The following is a 16,618-nucleotide window of genomic DNA, read 5'->3' as shown; positions in this document are numbered from 1 at the left end:
TAGTCGTCCCGCGATACGCGTGATTATGCGTGAAACGCGTGACTAGGCTGCGAAAACGTCCTCGAGATATACGTGACCGCAGATTGGTCCAACAACAGGCGATGCTTACCGACTGCCATGCTGACCCCTTGCCACCAGGAACCTTCGCTGCTCGCGTCTTCTGCAACAAGAACAACACGATGCATTTCGATCGTTCAGGTGGAAAAGAAATTTAAAAAAGGTAAGAGAGAATGTTAAATACAAAAATTGTTATACGTGGAAAGAATCACTGTATTTTATCGCTATTTAACGCTAATAAAGAATTATTCGAATAGTCTTACATATCTTAATAATATAATATAATATAATAATAACATAATGGTTATATATATGTAGCCTAATAGAACTATTATAAATGACGAATTTATTACTTTTTGGAATTTTTATGCATTGATTCTTACAAAGTATGAAGATTATTATTCGTGGGAAAAGATTGTCTGTAATTGACATTTTTATCGCTATTTAACAATAGAGTCACTGGAGTCAAGATAATTCGTTGTTTAAAATCCGCAAGTTTTCATAGAGCTTTTATAATAAACGTAGATTTATAAGGGTGCATTTTTGAGAATTTGAATATCGTTATACTTGTATCTCCGCTTATATCAAATAATATTTTCATGTACTTTCTATTCCGGTTTCTTTCGTACAAATCTTATATCTTAATCGTTGTTCGTTCCAGCGTCGAAGAAAGGAAAAGCAGAGGAAAGTGGAACGAGTTTGAAGATTGCCAGCCAGTGCACTGTTACGTCGCTTGGACAAAACGTGAATGGGACGGCCCGTGGCCTGATCTCAGTTTCCCACTGTTCTACCCCGTTCATACACCATAAACCTGTCGTAGTTGTCGCCGACACTCTCTTCCCCGCGATCGCGCTAAATATAATATTCCCGCGTATTTTCAGCGATGAATGAAACTACATGCGACCTCTGAATCAAAACACCTATGAAACAAGATGAAAAGTTTCTTTCGGATAGCTTCTTACATCTTTTATTTTTTCTAAGGTTTTTTTGCGTCTTCGTTTTATCGACATGACATACTAACATCATTATGTAGGGTGGTTTACTGTGAACGGCTTTTATCCTGTAATTAAACAGGTTTTAAATTTCGTTCGAAATACGCGTATTTGTTTAAACGGCGCACTTTATCGCTCTCATTAATTTGTGCGAATACCACACGATTTCATTTACATCACTATAAATAGCATATATCCAATGTTAGGATTACCCACTTACTATACTTGTATAGAATAAATACAATGACCGTGGTTGGAAATTAACATTTACTGCACATTTCTGCACTGCAGCTTTAGCAAGCCAGCCTAATCGTATCATCTCCTTAAGGATTAAGGTCGTGCAGAATCTACGAATATTAAAAGTGCAAAGTGCAAGTGTAATCTTGAAGTTTCTCGCTCTACCGATAATCATACCGAAGTCTGAATTATAATGATTGCAAATTTAAACGAGCAAAGTGTAAAATATGAACAAGAGAGAAACAAATTATGAGTTTATCGGAATTGTAAATCATTTCGCGAATTCATGTTGTTTTCTCTTTTTATTATTTTTTCGTACAGGAGTCCATCCTGGCCGAGCTCATTACAATTCCCGTGATTTTCTGACGGTGGCTCTCCTTGTCTCAGGCCTCATAACGTTAGCCGAAGGTGTTACAAAGTGTAATTTTATTCACAGACATGCAACGATAGTTTCACTAGCGTGCTGCTATTAAATTCTTGCACAACAGCGCTTTCATCCACTTCATTTGCATCCATAGAGCGATATTTCGATCGATCGTTGAACAAGAAATTTGTGTCTGTCTTGCGTGTATTCACGTATGCGCGTATATATGGGAATAATATTTTCCATCTTGTTATTCGTATTTAAAGCGTGAAAAATTCTGATTCTACAAAGTATTGTTGCATTATTTTTTATTTACCTCCTCGTCCTGTCAGTTTGATGAGCTGTCAAGCAGCCAACCAACATTAATTACGTAAGGTAGAACGCCCTAATATGTAGTCGCAACTCGATACACGCACGCCAACCCCGTAGGCTTCACCGTGGAACACGGTAGAAATACTTCGTTCAAAGTTACCTCAGAAGCGACTCAGCTTGAAGTTGGACGAACGAAGTTTAACTTATCGAAGTTAATTCGTAGTCCCGTTACTTGCTACTTCCATTAACTTCGTTCGCTTAAGTGCTAGCTATAACGAAGAATAATTACTAATTTCGTTAGAATATTAATAGCATTACTAATTACTAGAAAATTAGCCGTTACAATAGCAAGCATTCTAATAATTATAAGTAAAAAATATACGCTTATGGAAATTATAATTTTTAAAATTGTTTATTTTTATGAAATTGAACATTTTGAGAAAGTGCTTAAGAAATTTAAGGGATCGTGTATGTAACGAATTATATCGATTACTTCTGCTTGCTATTTTATTTATTTTATTCATTATATATTTCACCACTCATATACTACATGTGTTTCTGCTTGTGCTTCTTATTCGTCCCTCCTGGCCTACAAACTTGACTAGAATCATTTGGATCAGTGTATAAATTAAATATATGTGTCTTACCTATATAGATTAAACGTAACTCTACATTAACATTACTCTTGTTATTACTTTATCAACAGTGTCGACAAGTGGTTTCTCTTTATTTTCCTATAATTCCCTTCAACTTTTAATGTATTTACATTCTGCGCATAGTATATAGTTCGTTTTACAACGTAATACATTATAACAATATATAGTCCACAATTACATCTAAATCTATAAATTTGATATATAAAGTTAATCTACGTTCGACTTTGCCCAAGTGTCACATAAAACACGTTCCGTAGCCCAGATAGCACACCCTCGCAGACTCCGCCTGTTTCACGCAACGTCCACGTCCCAATCTCCTACATCATTGCGAAATTCGCCGCAATTACCGAACTTCTCCACCGATAACTCTCTATGCTCCAATTACATTCTATCCCTCGGTTACTCGAAAATTTACGTTGTTCGCCATGTTCCCCATCTAATCGCCGGCAGATCCATGGAAATTCGTCTCCACAGAACTCGCTCGAGGAATACCGTGACTGAGAGTTGGTTGTTCCGTCGTTCTCGAAGCGGGCAGACTCGCGGCGAACTATTTTCGTGCGGCTTCCGTCGACGAGCAATAAAAAGGAAGAAGAAAGAGAAGCAGAAAGAGAGAAAGAGAGAGAGAGAGAGAGAGAGAGAGAGAGAGAGAGAAAAGAAACGGCAGAACGTGCCAGAGAAGAGAGAAAGAGGAAGAAGAAGAAGGAAAGACACGACGTTAGGGTTATCGTTCCCATGAAAGCTCGTACAAGCTCTGATTTATTCTGCTGTCCAAATGGATCAGCTGATAGGACGAATCATCGTCACTCCGTTGTATAAATTGCCTCGAATTCGTTGCAATGCCGCGAGCCAGAACGATTCGTTTACTCGTTTTCACCTCATTTTCACGTTTTGTTGGAAACACGATGAACTGGAGTTTCGTTGGTGAAACACAATCTGAGGGGGGAATGGGCTTTCGTGTCTTTATACTTGATCTGATCTTGTTATCGTCGTTGCTGTTGTCACAAAGCTGCTTTCGCATTGTTTGCTACTTTTTGTTTATTAATTCTTTTTCTTAGGCACGAAGAAACACGTTTGATTCTTTTTCTCTTTTTTTGTGAAGATGACGATTAGCTCGGTGCTTCTTCTATATTGTCGGTTAAATTAATTTGTTTAAAACCTCTTCACAAAATATTTCTTTTCAGAGAATATTAAATGACAAATTTCCCCCTTTAATAATTTCACCTTCGTTCGATCTTCTTTTTGTAATCTTTTTGTAGGTAATAACTTTAATGTTTTTATTATGCTTGTTAGGTCGTCACGTTGTTTGGATTGCCGCTATTTTTCACCATATATGCACGTAGTTACCGCCATTATCTTTGAATTGTCCTCGCTAACTGTGTAGCTAGTTGTTTCATTTAATTCACGTCCCTTATCGTATATACTCCGTATCGCTTTGTATTCTACCGTAATTTCTACTGTTACATAGGGTGCTCCAAAAACAATTCAGTCGATATTTTTTCTTTCTTATAAAACTGGAAATTTTCCTGCAACGTATTTAAGAGAATAACGAGAAACCGCTTCTGAAAATTATTTGAGAATATCGATGATTAATTCACTACAGTCATTAGTTCCCACGAGCACCACGAACGCATGGCGAGTGACTGCCAAACGATTCGTAGCGCACCAAGAATTTTCGAACGTGTTCGGAATTCCGTGAAACGACTTTGTGAATCTTCGTTTAGCTTTTGTTAGAAACACGACGATGCCAAAAAATAGTTCTTAGCTTGAAGAAGAATACAAATGCCAAAATTTGAAGATTTCAAGATTTGAAGATTAGAAGTCTAAAGATCTATGTGCGAGGATCTTAAGAACGAGGTAAATGTTACTAAAAAGAAACGAGGTCGCGATCATAAAGATTCATGAATCGATACACGAAATCTATAAATTATAAAACCCATGAACGAAGATCTATAATCCATGAATCCCAGAGTCTGCAATTCTGGTCAAGTACATAAATATAAAAATTGATGAATGCTGGAGTCCTAAATGTCACGAACTAAGAAACGCATGAATCCTGGAATATGTGAATTAGTATGAAACCCGTAGAAACCATGATTTCTAAGATCTGCGAACTAACGAAGGAGTCGATGAAACCTAGAATCTATCAAACTTAGAATATACGAATTCTAAGATATATGATACGTAGAATTTATAAGATCTAATGTTCATAGAATCTGAGTTATGAAGATTAAAACGCATTCCGGAATCCTAAGATCTAATATACTAAATTTCCTGAATCTTAGTATCCTGACATTTACGAACCCGTGACTTGAGACATTTACAACAACGAAAAAAAAAAAGGGTATTCGGTTGCTCTTTTTCGAAAGAGCAACGTGCAAAACACGCGCAGCTCTGAGATTTACGTATCAACGTAATTTACGTACTTGTTAATTAATGGCGCGTCACATGTAAGGGAACAACCTCGCGTAAAAGTTAATGCGCGTACGTCCCTCTTATGGAGGCACGTGCATCGTTGCTTGGACGCGCTGCTTTTTTCATCGTCGGCAGGTGCTGCACTGTGGTGCACCAGCTACGTACAATAAATTAAGTGCAGTTCAGCTTGACCCAGCAGCGATCGACGAACTTCTTTTTTACCTTGAGGCAAAAATAGCAGCGTGTTTGGCGTTTCGTCCGGTTTGCGCGAGATTTTCAGCTTTTCCCGACTACTCTGTCCTCTTTTGGGAAACAGATTAAGAAATTGGAATGGAAGTTTCATGGTTAAGCTCGAATTTCTATCTTATGATTCAGAATCGGAAATAGAATTGGAAACTCTTTATGAAGAAGTTCTTTTAGTTCCTTGAAGAAAGAAAATAAAAAATGAAAGGACGACCATTTCACAAAGCGATTATTCTTATATTTAATTTCAATTGTTTTCGTTATATATTATTAACAATATGTGCTTCGTAAATACATACAGAGAGAGAGAGAGAATTATATTTTATATTTTCTGAGGATGATTTTCAGCTTTTTTTAAACGATGTCGTATATTTTCTATAACATTAGTCGATCTAACTAAACATTCTTTACAGAAGAGTATTAACCTACTTATATCGGAAAACCGTTCGTTTAGCAGATGTTTTTACCTTAATGGGTCAAATTTAATGTATGTTACATTTGTTAAATTAAAGTTAAAATATCTGCAAAAACCAACGGATTCTCGGTATAAATAAGTTAATACTTTTTTTATAAAGAACGTCCAGACGGATCGATTAATGGTGCAAAAAATATACGGTACCATTTAAAACACTCAGAATCGCCTTGAAAATAAAATTCCATCCATCCTATAGGTTCCTTGAAATGCAGTGTAATTCATTTAAAACGATAGATAGACAAAACCGATAGATCACGAGTTATTCTAGACAGTACTTTTTATTGACTTACGCTAAATAAAAAATTGTATGTAAACGTGATTAACAAATTTGGAATTTCATAAATTTTCAGATCGTGCTTCAAGTTTTAAATTTTGTATTAAATATTCTCCTATTTTGTACACATATATTATCTTTATTTTCGGTTTTAGCAGCCAAGAAATGGGCTCGGTTTTACACAAGCCTAAAATATCTGATTCAGATTTCGCCACATGCATTCGTTGCACACGTTCCCTGTCCTATACCTATCCATATACAATACATATCTACACACTAAGTGGCATTTAATCTTAATCTTTTGCTAAAGTACTATACTTTGGCTTGAAACACATTTGCACTCTATTCCTCCTTTCTCTATGTCCTTTAACCAATCCACCACCTGATCATTTATTCTATCGCTCCTCCTTTGCTTTTCCCCTTCACCTGGTAGTATCTAACTCTTCATAGTCTTGCGCTACATTTTCCTATTCCATATTTCCATATTCATTCTCTTTTATATTTGAAAGATTTCTCTCTAACGAAGGAAAACGCATGTATTTCTTAAATATAAATTACCCGAATGTCTGAAATTGTTAAAGTTTAGATTGGTGTTTTATCTTCCCTTAAACTTTAAGGATCTTCTTTTAAACTTCCTTATTCTAATTTCCAACAATCGTATTTCGATGATCATATTTAAAAACGAAGTTAAACGATGTTAGAAAAATCGTTGCTTCGTTCGACAAAAATTCTTATTCCAACTTCCGCGATGGACTGAAAGTCAAGTGTTTCGTACGTGACACGCATTTTCACGCACGTCGTTTGCTGATTACACAATACACCGCGTTTATGACTCCCATCTTGGACCAACGCACGCACTGCACATGCACGTTCCATCCTCGGATCATCCACTCTACGTCGTTTCTCATGGTTCAAGGTCTCACGATCGAATTCGGTGCAAGCACGTTTTGCTTTCTCTTTTTGGATCTCGTGTACTTTCTCTTAGAACGATACCCGAATTTATTAGCAGTATCACACGAGACCAGAAATTCAACGTAATTAATACGTTGCAATTTAATGAAATGATGCATGGTGTTAGCGAGGGAAAGTAACAAAGAATAATTGTACTGTAAAATTTTAAAACTGAGTAGTAATATGACTCAGTAATAATATGGCAAAATTAGTTTAGAGAGCTTAATGCACCTAGGTACTTCTATAATAGTACTGAAAGGTAGTTATCAATTTTGTAGAACGATCATCTTTAACATAAGAGACATAAGGAAAATCGATAAGTCTCGAGCAAGAGGTCTGATCGATACACCTTGCACGATCTTTTCTCTCATTCGTTTGTACTATCTTTCCAATTATCTTATGAAACATTGACATACGACGATTATACAAATCTATTTTACAGTTCATAGTCTAAAAACAGATGCCCAATTAAAATACCGACGAACGTCATCTACGATAAAAAAAGATTACAAACTATTTTTGTAACTAATTTTTTTTTAGATACTGTATCTATCTATCCTAATTAGAATTACTAAATCTCTAGTGAATAAAATTCTTTGCCTAACATTGGTCTCACGAATTACTTATGGCATATGTACACTTCATTTTCTTAGAAATAATATAATAACTATAATTTTCATTTTTAAGTATAATTAATTACGGTTTCAGTATTACAAGATGATAATACTACGAATAAGATACTTATTTACATAACGAAGTGGTAATTTCTTTCGAAACCCTAACGTTCAAACCTCCGGTAGTATAATTTTCCATTTCCTTTCCACTCGAAACATAAAAAATCGAAACACAAGAGAAAGGTAAACAAAGAAAGAATTATATAAAGGTACAGAAATACAACTTACATCGAGGTCGGATTGGTAGTTACCAACGAAACGAATTTGCGTATAACGTTCGAGCGTCTGGTTAGGTTCGGCTGTCAGGTTCGATCTATTAATATACACTGCGAGCCGCCTGCCTAATTCCTAATGGAATATTCGTACAGATTTCTCGACGTGGATGCCTTAAAAGTATTCGTTGCTGGAGCACGTTCGACCATAAGTTATTTTTCGCTTTGCGTTCGTTTAAATATTTCAATAAGTGAGTCGATATACATATAAATTCAAGAAAAGAAGATTCTGCGAATATTCTATATAATTTCTGCATATGATCGTGGGAACATTGTAAATAAAGAAATAGATTTTATTTTGCGACGAAGATAAACGCGTTAAAAAGGATGTTATGAGATTATACTTTTTAAAATATTATTTGAGAATAGTAGAGAAAACGATTCATATTGTTTTATAATAGAAGTAGACTGAAGAGTCGAGCTATGTTTAAGGAAGAAAGTTTTGGTTTCGTGGAAAGTGACACGAGGACGTTCGATCAGCTGATCGTCCACGTGCTCCGCGTACGCGAACAATAATCTTCCTCGATGGAGGGAAACTGTGATTAGACTCGATAGAATCTGTTTTCGAGGGAAAATTACGTAAATAAACCAGCCTTCGTGTAACGTCAATAACGTATCGATGAGTCGAAATGTCTTATAAACAATTAAGACAAAATGTGAAAATTTGTGATAAAAGTATAACGATCATAATCATCTTACCTTTAATTTTTCCTAAATAAGTGATCGAAATTGCTTCTTAAAAAGTCCATTCTTCTTTGTGCCTTATTTTCTTCTTTTATCGTTTGACGATGGTTTCTTCAAATACAAATATTTTTAAAGTCCTTCTTTTCCTTTTTAAGAATATTTTCTAAGATTCGGTTAATATTTTAATAATTTCAAGTGATTGTAATATTTTATTTCGAAGCGAATAGTCCGGATCTGAAAAGTGGATGTAATTAATTAACTGTTCGAAGAAAAGGCACTCGTAGCCATACGATTTTTTGCGTGTGCAAATGGACGAAAGCAGTGCATGAAAGGTAGCATTATTCGTTCGTAACGAGACCCTTCGAACGTTTCGATAACTTCCTTTTTATTCTGTGCTCTCGAAGCAGCGCATCAAAGTACACTTCAGCGGCGCACGTTTAGAAAACGTTAAACGATGCTTCTGCCGGCTTTTTGTTCGCGTTCCACTTCGATACACTTCTCTAAAAGTGGCCGAGATCAATTAGAATATTCCTCTCGACGTTTCTTATTTTATATTTTCCATCTACTTTGCATCCTCTTCGATTCTTGCGTTACATTTCTCGTTTCTTACCATCTTCGGTAATTTTTCATTCGTTTCTGGAACGATACATAATTAAATTCCAAAATTATTCTTTTCTGTGTATTGTACCATGGATGTATTTATGTATTTATGTGTGATAACTGTGGACGTTTGACGTAGAATTTTATATTTTTCTCTTCTTACAAATCTTGGCTCCTTTCGTAACCGATCGTTTCTCAAGGCTTTTAGTCTATTTTCTAATTCTTCTCTCGTTTAACTTCCCAAAACGGCTCCCAAATTCCTCGTGTAGACCTTCGAACTTCTATCTTTAGACGAATCGTCTTCCAAACTTCTATTCAAACTATACCTACACCAAATCAAACCGGAATACTCGTCTTCGATGTCGCCCGTAGAATTTTAAAATGAGATTTTCGACCTGATTGGCGTTAAAACGATCATCGAACTTTCGTCTCGAGTGCGACCAAACAATCGAAGAAATCAAACCATAAAAAACCTCCGAATCAATGTTTAACCTCTATTGAATCTTTCGTTGGAAATTCTGTTCGGTTACCATCGAAAATTTGTTCCCAGTCACTCGAAGTCTCTCTTCTTCTTCCCCGGGCCAGAAACCTCCGAAGAAACGCTCCTTGAGATATTCCGGAATCTTATCTTCGTTCAAGTTCAAGTAATATTATCAGGGAAATTCCAATTTTATCCGGGTTTGAAGTTTCTCTTGTGTTGACATCTCCACGCTTCGAACCATCTATTTCAAGAGTCTCTTCCTCAAACAAGCAACTTCTTCCTTCAACATGGCTTCTTGAAACGAACACTGCTTAAAGTGTCTTCAGAACTCTACCTCCAGTCTTAACGATCTTTTACCATTATAAACCAATTACAATTTTATCTACAAATTCATCAATTTCTACTTGATCATGCACAAAATCTCCTCTTCAAATAACGAACTTCTTCTTCGAACGGAATATGTTGGAAGAAATACTTTGAAACTGTATCTTCGCACGAGTCAGCCCTGCATCACCGTCAGTGATTTGATTCCTCTTTGATTTACGAAAATCGATTTGTTGAATTTAAGTCTCTTCTTTTCGTAATACTTCTTCTTTGAGCATAGGGTGCGAAACGTGAAACTTCTTTCTCTATGCTCGAGGCAAAGAAGAAATATAGAGCGGTCAAGCGATGGAAAACGGTGGAAAATCGAGGCTTCTGGTATTATTCTGGACTGGTGGTGCGTGGGGTTGCGGACGAAAAAAGGCCGCACGCAGTCACGGTACAACACTTCACGGAATACTGACAAGTCAGAGCAGAAGAGGAGTCCGCGACGATGCCATGTGACCGTCATTTGTGCTCTCCTTCTCTTCTCTTCACTGCCACCACCCACGCATCTGGCAGTGGCTAGAAGAAACGCCCATGTGCGACCAAAGCAGCGTTATTTCGAGATAAACAAGGAGTACGGTCGAAGAAACGAAATCGACGAGCGCACGTTTATGTTTCGCTCTGTGTACGTACATGTGTGCACGAAGAGTGTAAAAGGGAAACTGAGGGTATATTCCTCGAAAGGCGTGAGGTATACGCGCCTCGACTAAATATAATTGCCCGCGTGAATCGGTTTCAAGCTGGAGGACGATCGGGATGACGTTGAGGAAGCTTCATGGAAAATTTCGAGATCCTTTGATAGCGGAGAAAGGATTTTCAGAGCGAATGGATGGCTAAGAACGATTTGGGGGTATTTGGGAGAAATTGAGGAAGTTTTGATCAGTTTGTTGATTGAAAAGAAAATAGTTCGTTCATAATTCACATTGTCGTTAGGTGAGATGTATTTTCGTAGATAATTATATTTTCGTTTGTTGAAGGTATCTGTGATAGAAATGCGAGTAACTTTAGTTAAAATCGGATTTCCGTAGTTCGTAAAGTTCAATTTTAATCGTCGAGGTTGACAATTTTGTTGGTAAGCAATAGTCCGCAGCTATTAGAAACACAATTTATGTTTTTGTACCAATAGAATCCTCACAATGTGAGGCATTTCCTCGATACTTCACAATCCAAGCGTTTAGAAACTCTAAAAATATTTCAACCTCGGCAGTGGAAATGTAAATTTCCCGTTGGATAAACGCAATGTCAAGAACTTTTTCGTTACTACAAAACACACACACACACACACACACACACACACACAGAAAGAGAGAGAGAGAGAGAGAATAAAAAGGGAGGTCTTAGAACCTCATTCTTCATAGAACAAAACGAAGCACAAAGATATTTCTTTCTACTCTTGCCAAAAACTACAAAACAGAGTGAGACATACAAAAACACAAGAAAAGGTCGTCTAAATCTATCTTTCTCTCTAAATCGCTCTCTTCACGCTCAAACAAAGCACAACTTAAGCAACATACATCCATCCCTGTTACTACAATTTAACCCTGTTACTATCTTTGAACTTTTATATCGTAAGTGTTCGAATACTTTCATGATTCTGTGTACTTACGATTACAAGAATTCCATTTGTTTAAGAGTTCTATTTATTGGAAAATTCAATTGACGCGTTTTCTTCTTCTCCAAGATGTTCTCGTCGATCTCGAGGAAGGGTACGCGATGAGCGTGCGCGCGTACACTAGCGGCCACAAAGAATTTCAGATGGGGTAAGGTTAGTGCCGCGCGCGTGCACGCTAGCGTGTCTGTCACGCATGTGCGTACGGAAACAGAGCGGAGCGTGTGTTTCCTCCTTCGGTGCCGCACCGCTCTGCCGCGGATGGCCACGTTTCCTTTCGGTGTAGAGCACTGTGACCCCTTTACACACGGTATTCCCCTCCGTATCACGGTGTTGCGCGTAATCGGCGAAACGATCCGTCGAAATAATCCAGATTCTTAATAACACACGACGCAACAAGATTGCACGGACGCAGAACCGTTTATCGTGTTTGATCATCGCCGGGCTGCTGTGCCGCTTCGCAAGTATAAGTAATTTTGCCTACGTTTCGTGCAACGCTACAAAAATTGTCTGTGCGGAAGATACAGCGTGATACTTTATCGAGAAATAAGATAAAATTTCGAAATAAATGTTAAATGAATATAAATGGGGCGCAAATTGCTCGTATAACTGGCGTTCGCTGGTTTCTTCTCTTATCTATGATTTTTCGTTCGCACAATTTAATTGGTAGAAGTTCATTTAATTGCACACTAATTAAAATTTCCAATAAATGAGATTCTTAGATAAATAAAATTCTATTGTAAATAATCTCTGCTTACGTTTCATACAAGCAAAGAAAACGCAGTTACGTAGAAAATACAGCATGATTGCTAGTGGGAGAATAACACAAACTTCTAGAATAAATTCTGTATAGACAATAGAAGTCCATTTATTAATACAAATGGGGGAGAATCAGTTGTTATAATTGAAGCTCATACGTGTAACAAGAATTGATAATTTTTCGTTTAATGGAAATACAAATTTAACAGAAATGCATTTAATCGGCAACAGTAAAGTTAAAGCAATATGTTGTATATACAAAACAAAAAAAAAAAAAAAGAAAGAAAAGGAAAAGAAGGCTCATAGAGAGCGAGCGAGAAAAGGATAGGCAGATGTGTTTAATTGCTAATGGGAACAGTGGTCGAGTTTTAACGGAGAATTATATTGTTTGCTGTGGTAACTGTTGCTTGAATTATTTATGGCTTGGCGTACACCTCTGTGGGGGTGTCGAACTACGGATTAGGTTTGCTACGTGCCACTTGGAAACTCATATCGTAGAACATACCTACTATAGATTATTTCAATAAACTTATCTTACAAATATACGAAATCTCTGAAAGTAAGTTGTCAAACTTTACGACAAGATATTACTTTTTCCATAATAAAATCTACTAATTTGTTGACAAAGTAAAAACAATATAAGTAGAATGAAATAAAATAATCCCGTTATTTAAAGAAACACTGATGATAGAAACTCGCGAAATAAAAATTTCCAAAATTTTATATTCATACATTAATGAAATTATCAAGGTAAGAGGAAAATCGTTATGCTAGTAAGTTATTAGATAATCGTCCTAAGAAGAAATTAAAAATAAAATAATCTAAAGATTTATGATTTATTAGGCGTTTGTATTCTTTCGCCTAACATCGTGTTCTTCTTCAGCAAGTAAAACACGTGAATGAGAAACGGCTGTAGAGTCGTCCTTTCAAATTCGAAGAAACAATCTGGTCTGTCCGTGGCTCGTGCTGTCTCGTGCCACACGTTCAAACGTTGAAAAATGTGACCGCTTTTCATTCAGCTCGTCGATTTGCCAGAGCAGAATGGAAGGAAGAAAAGCATTTGGCTGACACGTGTTACGCACGTTGACTAGTCACCGGGGTTCCGGCACTTTCTGCCTCCTAAACCCGTCTTTTCATTTTCTTATGCGCTATTGTATCACTAGTTATATATCACATTGTTATACGAATGCTTGTTTATTGTTGTAAATCGTTGAAAAATTAACGATAGATATTATTCAATTATTCGAAAAATTTGCTCTAGGAAAATAATTTTTATTTCAGTGTGTGGTTTGGGAGTTTCATGTCCTCGATCTTGTACTTTTTATTTCAAAGAGCACACTGGATACTTCATATTTTCCATTCCAAAGAATATTTTGGAAATTTCATACATATTTTCTATTTTTTTTACTCTATTTTTATTACTATGTAGATTTTACGTCTCTATGCCTTTTTTCTTCCTTTTCTACCTATCTTTTACAATTCAGCTTTGAAGCACGGGAACAGAAAACAGATCTAACAAATTCCTTGAACTTTTCTTCATCCACGTGCCATCTTCAAAGCATCGTATCACGCGACAAGGTCCACGGAACAGAATTCAAGCATCGTAAACAAAACCTGTCATCGTCGTTCTCTGGCCTTTCATTTCGATTCAGAAATATTCGTTTCTTATTAGCGTTCGCCCTAATTTTCCTAGAAATCAAAGAATGGAAGTTACCAGAGAGAAATTCAGTGGACGAAGACGAAAAAACAAAGCATCCGTCGAGGTCGTAGGAAGGCCGAAGGAAGCTCTTTCGAGCTTTCCTCGTTGAAAGCCTCTTCCTGAGACAATGGTCTTAACAGCTGTAAGCGAAGGTACCGATAATCAGCGGCGTCTTCGACGGAAGCAAGACGAATGCATAATGAGCTCACGCATTCAGTCACGTTTTAGTGTTCTCCTCTTCTTCGTCTGCTTCTTCCACTCTCACACCATCATCCAACCAAAGGAATTTGAATTTCTAATGATGTACGAGCCTGGAGAGGATTATCTGCGAACGTACGTCGCCTTCTTTGGTTCTGCGAACGTATACGTTTTGTACTGCCAATGAATTAAACTGGATAAAGGTAAATATTTTCTCTGATGAGATATCCTACACGATAGGATCTTCTATTGTCTTGGTTGAAATTCTTTTTCTTGGAGAGAATAATGATGATTTCTAAGTGATTTCTAAATGTTCAGGTTGATATTTTGGAAAGAAAGCTCTTTGCATAAGAGGAGTTAAATTTTGTGAACTGATTCATCTTTGGACGCCAGAAGCTGTATCAATTCTGACTTTTGTCTGGATATTTCACATTTTATCACTTTTTAAGCTGCATTTACGTATTATTGTTCTATATGAATGATTTTACTTTTTAAGCTAATTTAGTTAATTTTCAATCAATTCTACGGTCAATTGCTATAAGATAAAATATTTGACGCTTGCAAAGGTAAATATCCAGTATCTGCTCATGAAATAAAAACGGATAAATTTCGATAATTGCGATGTTAGAGTATTTTTTATTTATTTTCTACAATGTTTTTTAGAATAGAATCATGATAACGATTTAATTAACGAGATAAATTTGTACTATTTCTGACGTAGTAATCGAATTAATTAAAACATTGTATCATTATAAAGAAGACATCTTTCTCGTCCAGTTTCAGTCGCCTATAGGGCGACTATATTGCGATGTCCTAAGTCTTAAATTAAAGCAATTAGGGACACTGATTGAGCGCCACCAGTGGAGAAACGAATCATCGATTGACGATAAAATTATACATACTTGCTTAGGGTATCGGAATTAGTATGAGGGGGAGCAGCTAATTCCGACAGTCAGGAGTCAACACTCGTGCGAATAGCATAACGTTCTATCCATCTCAATTATAGTCTCAATATATATTTCCTGTTACATGCTCCAAACCTTTATCGTGTATTTAATTCCTTCTATTTCAAAATTTACCACTGACTGTTCATATCAGCGATCCTCCGACTGTTTTGAGCAGTGTATTTGCACTAAATTCCAAGAAACGTGCGTGTGTAAAATATGTGAATATTCTTTGACGCTTTCATTTTTATACATTCTATACAAAATATATAATACAACATAGGATTGCTAGAAAAATTCGAACGAAACCTGTATATAAAATCTTTCTTGCCTCCCATTCAAAGTGTGCGTGCGATGATAAAATTGTACGTGTGACATTTTCATTCCTACACATATTGTATAAAATATTTGATGCAACATTAAATTGATTGAAAAATTTGAACGAAATTTAAATATAAAATATTTCTTAAGTTTTCTTTAATATAGAATTTTAAACGAACAACAAATATTCTTCGTTACTCACACTTTCGTGTGTATAACCATGCGTGTACAATATTTGCACTTACACGTCGTTACGGTATATCAGGTTATCGAATGGAATACTACGGTATTGGAAATGGACCGTGTAATGCAGACCACGTGCGGCAAAAACCCTATAACAGATTCACCTTTTGAAACGCTGACACGCAATTAAGCCAGCCGAACGATGAACAAGTAGCGAAATAAGAGTCGTTCTACCGCGTGGACCACTATAAAGCAGGGAAAATTAATTTTCGACCGAGGGATCGAGGGTAAAAGTATAACCGCGCATCTGCAAAGGGTGAATATTCCGGTGAGTTCATGGGAGTTGGATGTTGAATGGAAAATCGAGAATGAAAAATATGCCGGTGCATAGATGGGTCTCTCAATAGCATGCAACCCGCTTTACGCGAAAGTATGCCACGATGTTTGAGTGGTGGGTGGTAGGTCTCTGACTTTTCCTCAGTTATACATTTTCAAATAATATTACAAGACAGTGGATACTTACGCAAATTTATATTTTTATAAACATAATTTAAAGAAGTGAAATCCAGGCAGAGGGTTGTTAAATATTATTGTATAACAAGTATTATAGCTTGGATATTATCATATACTTCTACGTATTATGTGCGTTTTATACATTTTATGTGTATTTTATACAATAATACATTTTGGCATCTTCAATTTTTGTATAAATATTGCGAAAATTTATTTTCCATTGAGAGAGTAAAATTTATTTTGTTAAAAAAAGATAAATCGAGTAACGCTTTTAATGCTAGTTTTTAATGCAGAGTTTCAATTTACGGACTCGATTTTTTCTACTTCTTATTATATGCGTAT

The 16,618-nt window shown here is 36.3% G+C and overlaps 1 protein-coding gene across 2 annotated transcripts in view; it reads right to left on the bottom strand.

Annotated features, from left to right (window-relative positions):
• Nucleotides 1-10,475, bottom strand: part of Stumps (DBB domain-containing protein stumps) — a 45,688-nt gene extending 35,213 nt beyond the window's left edge. Inside the window, exons 1-3 of one of the 2 annotated variants that reach the window (XM_072019349.1) lie at nucleotides 8,894-10,475; nucleotides 8,619-8,837; nucleotides 110-160 (exon numbers count right to left, since the gene is read on the bottom strand). In XM_072019349.1, the coding sequence (XP_071875450.1) occupies nucleotides 110-119 (10 nt within the window). In that variant the 5' untranslated portion in view covers nucleotides 120-160; nucleotides 8,619-8,837; nucleotides 8,894-10,475. Of the gene's footprint in view, nucleotides 1-109; nucleotides 161-8,618 lie in introns of both variants that reach the window. The other variant, XM_072019348.1, reaches the window with a different exon arrangement.
• Between the last annotated feature and the right edge of the window lie 6,143 nt (nucleotides 10,476-16,618).

This window comes from Bombus fervidus, chromosome 16 (genome assembly GCF_041682495.2).
Source record: "Bombus fervidus isolate BK054 chromosome 16, iyBomFerv1, whole genome shotgun sequence".
Taxonomy (NCBI): Eukaryota; Metazoa; Arthropoda; class Insecta; order Hymenoptera; family Apidae; genus Bombus; species Bombus fervidus.
The sequence above is the reverse complement of the archived record's forward strand: the minus strand, read 5'-3'. Positions and strand labels throughout refer to the sequence as shown.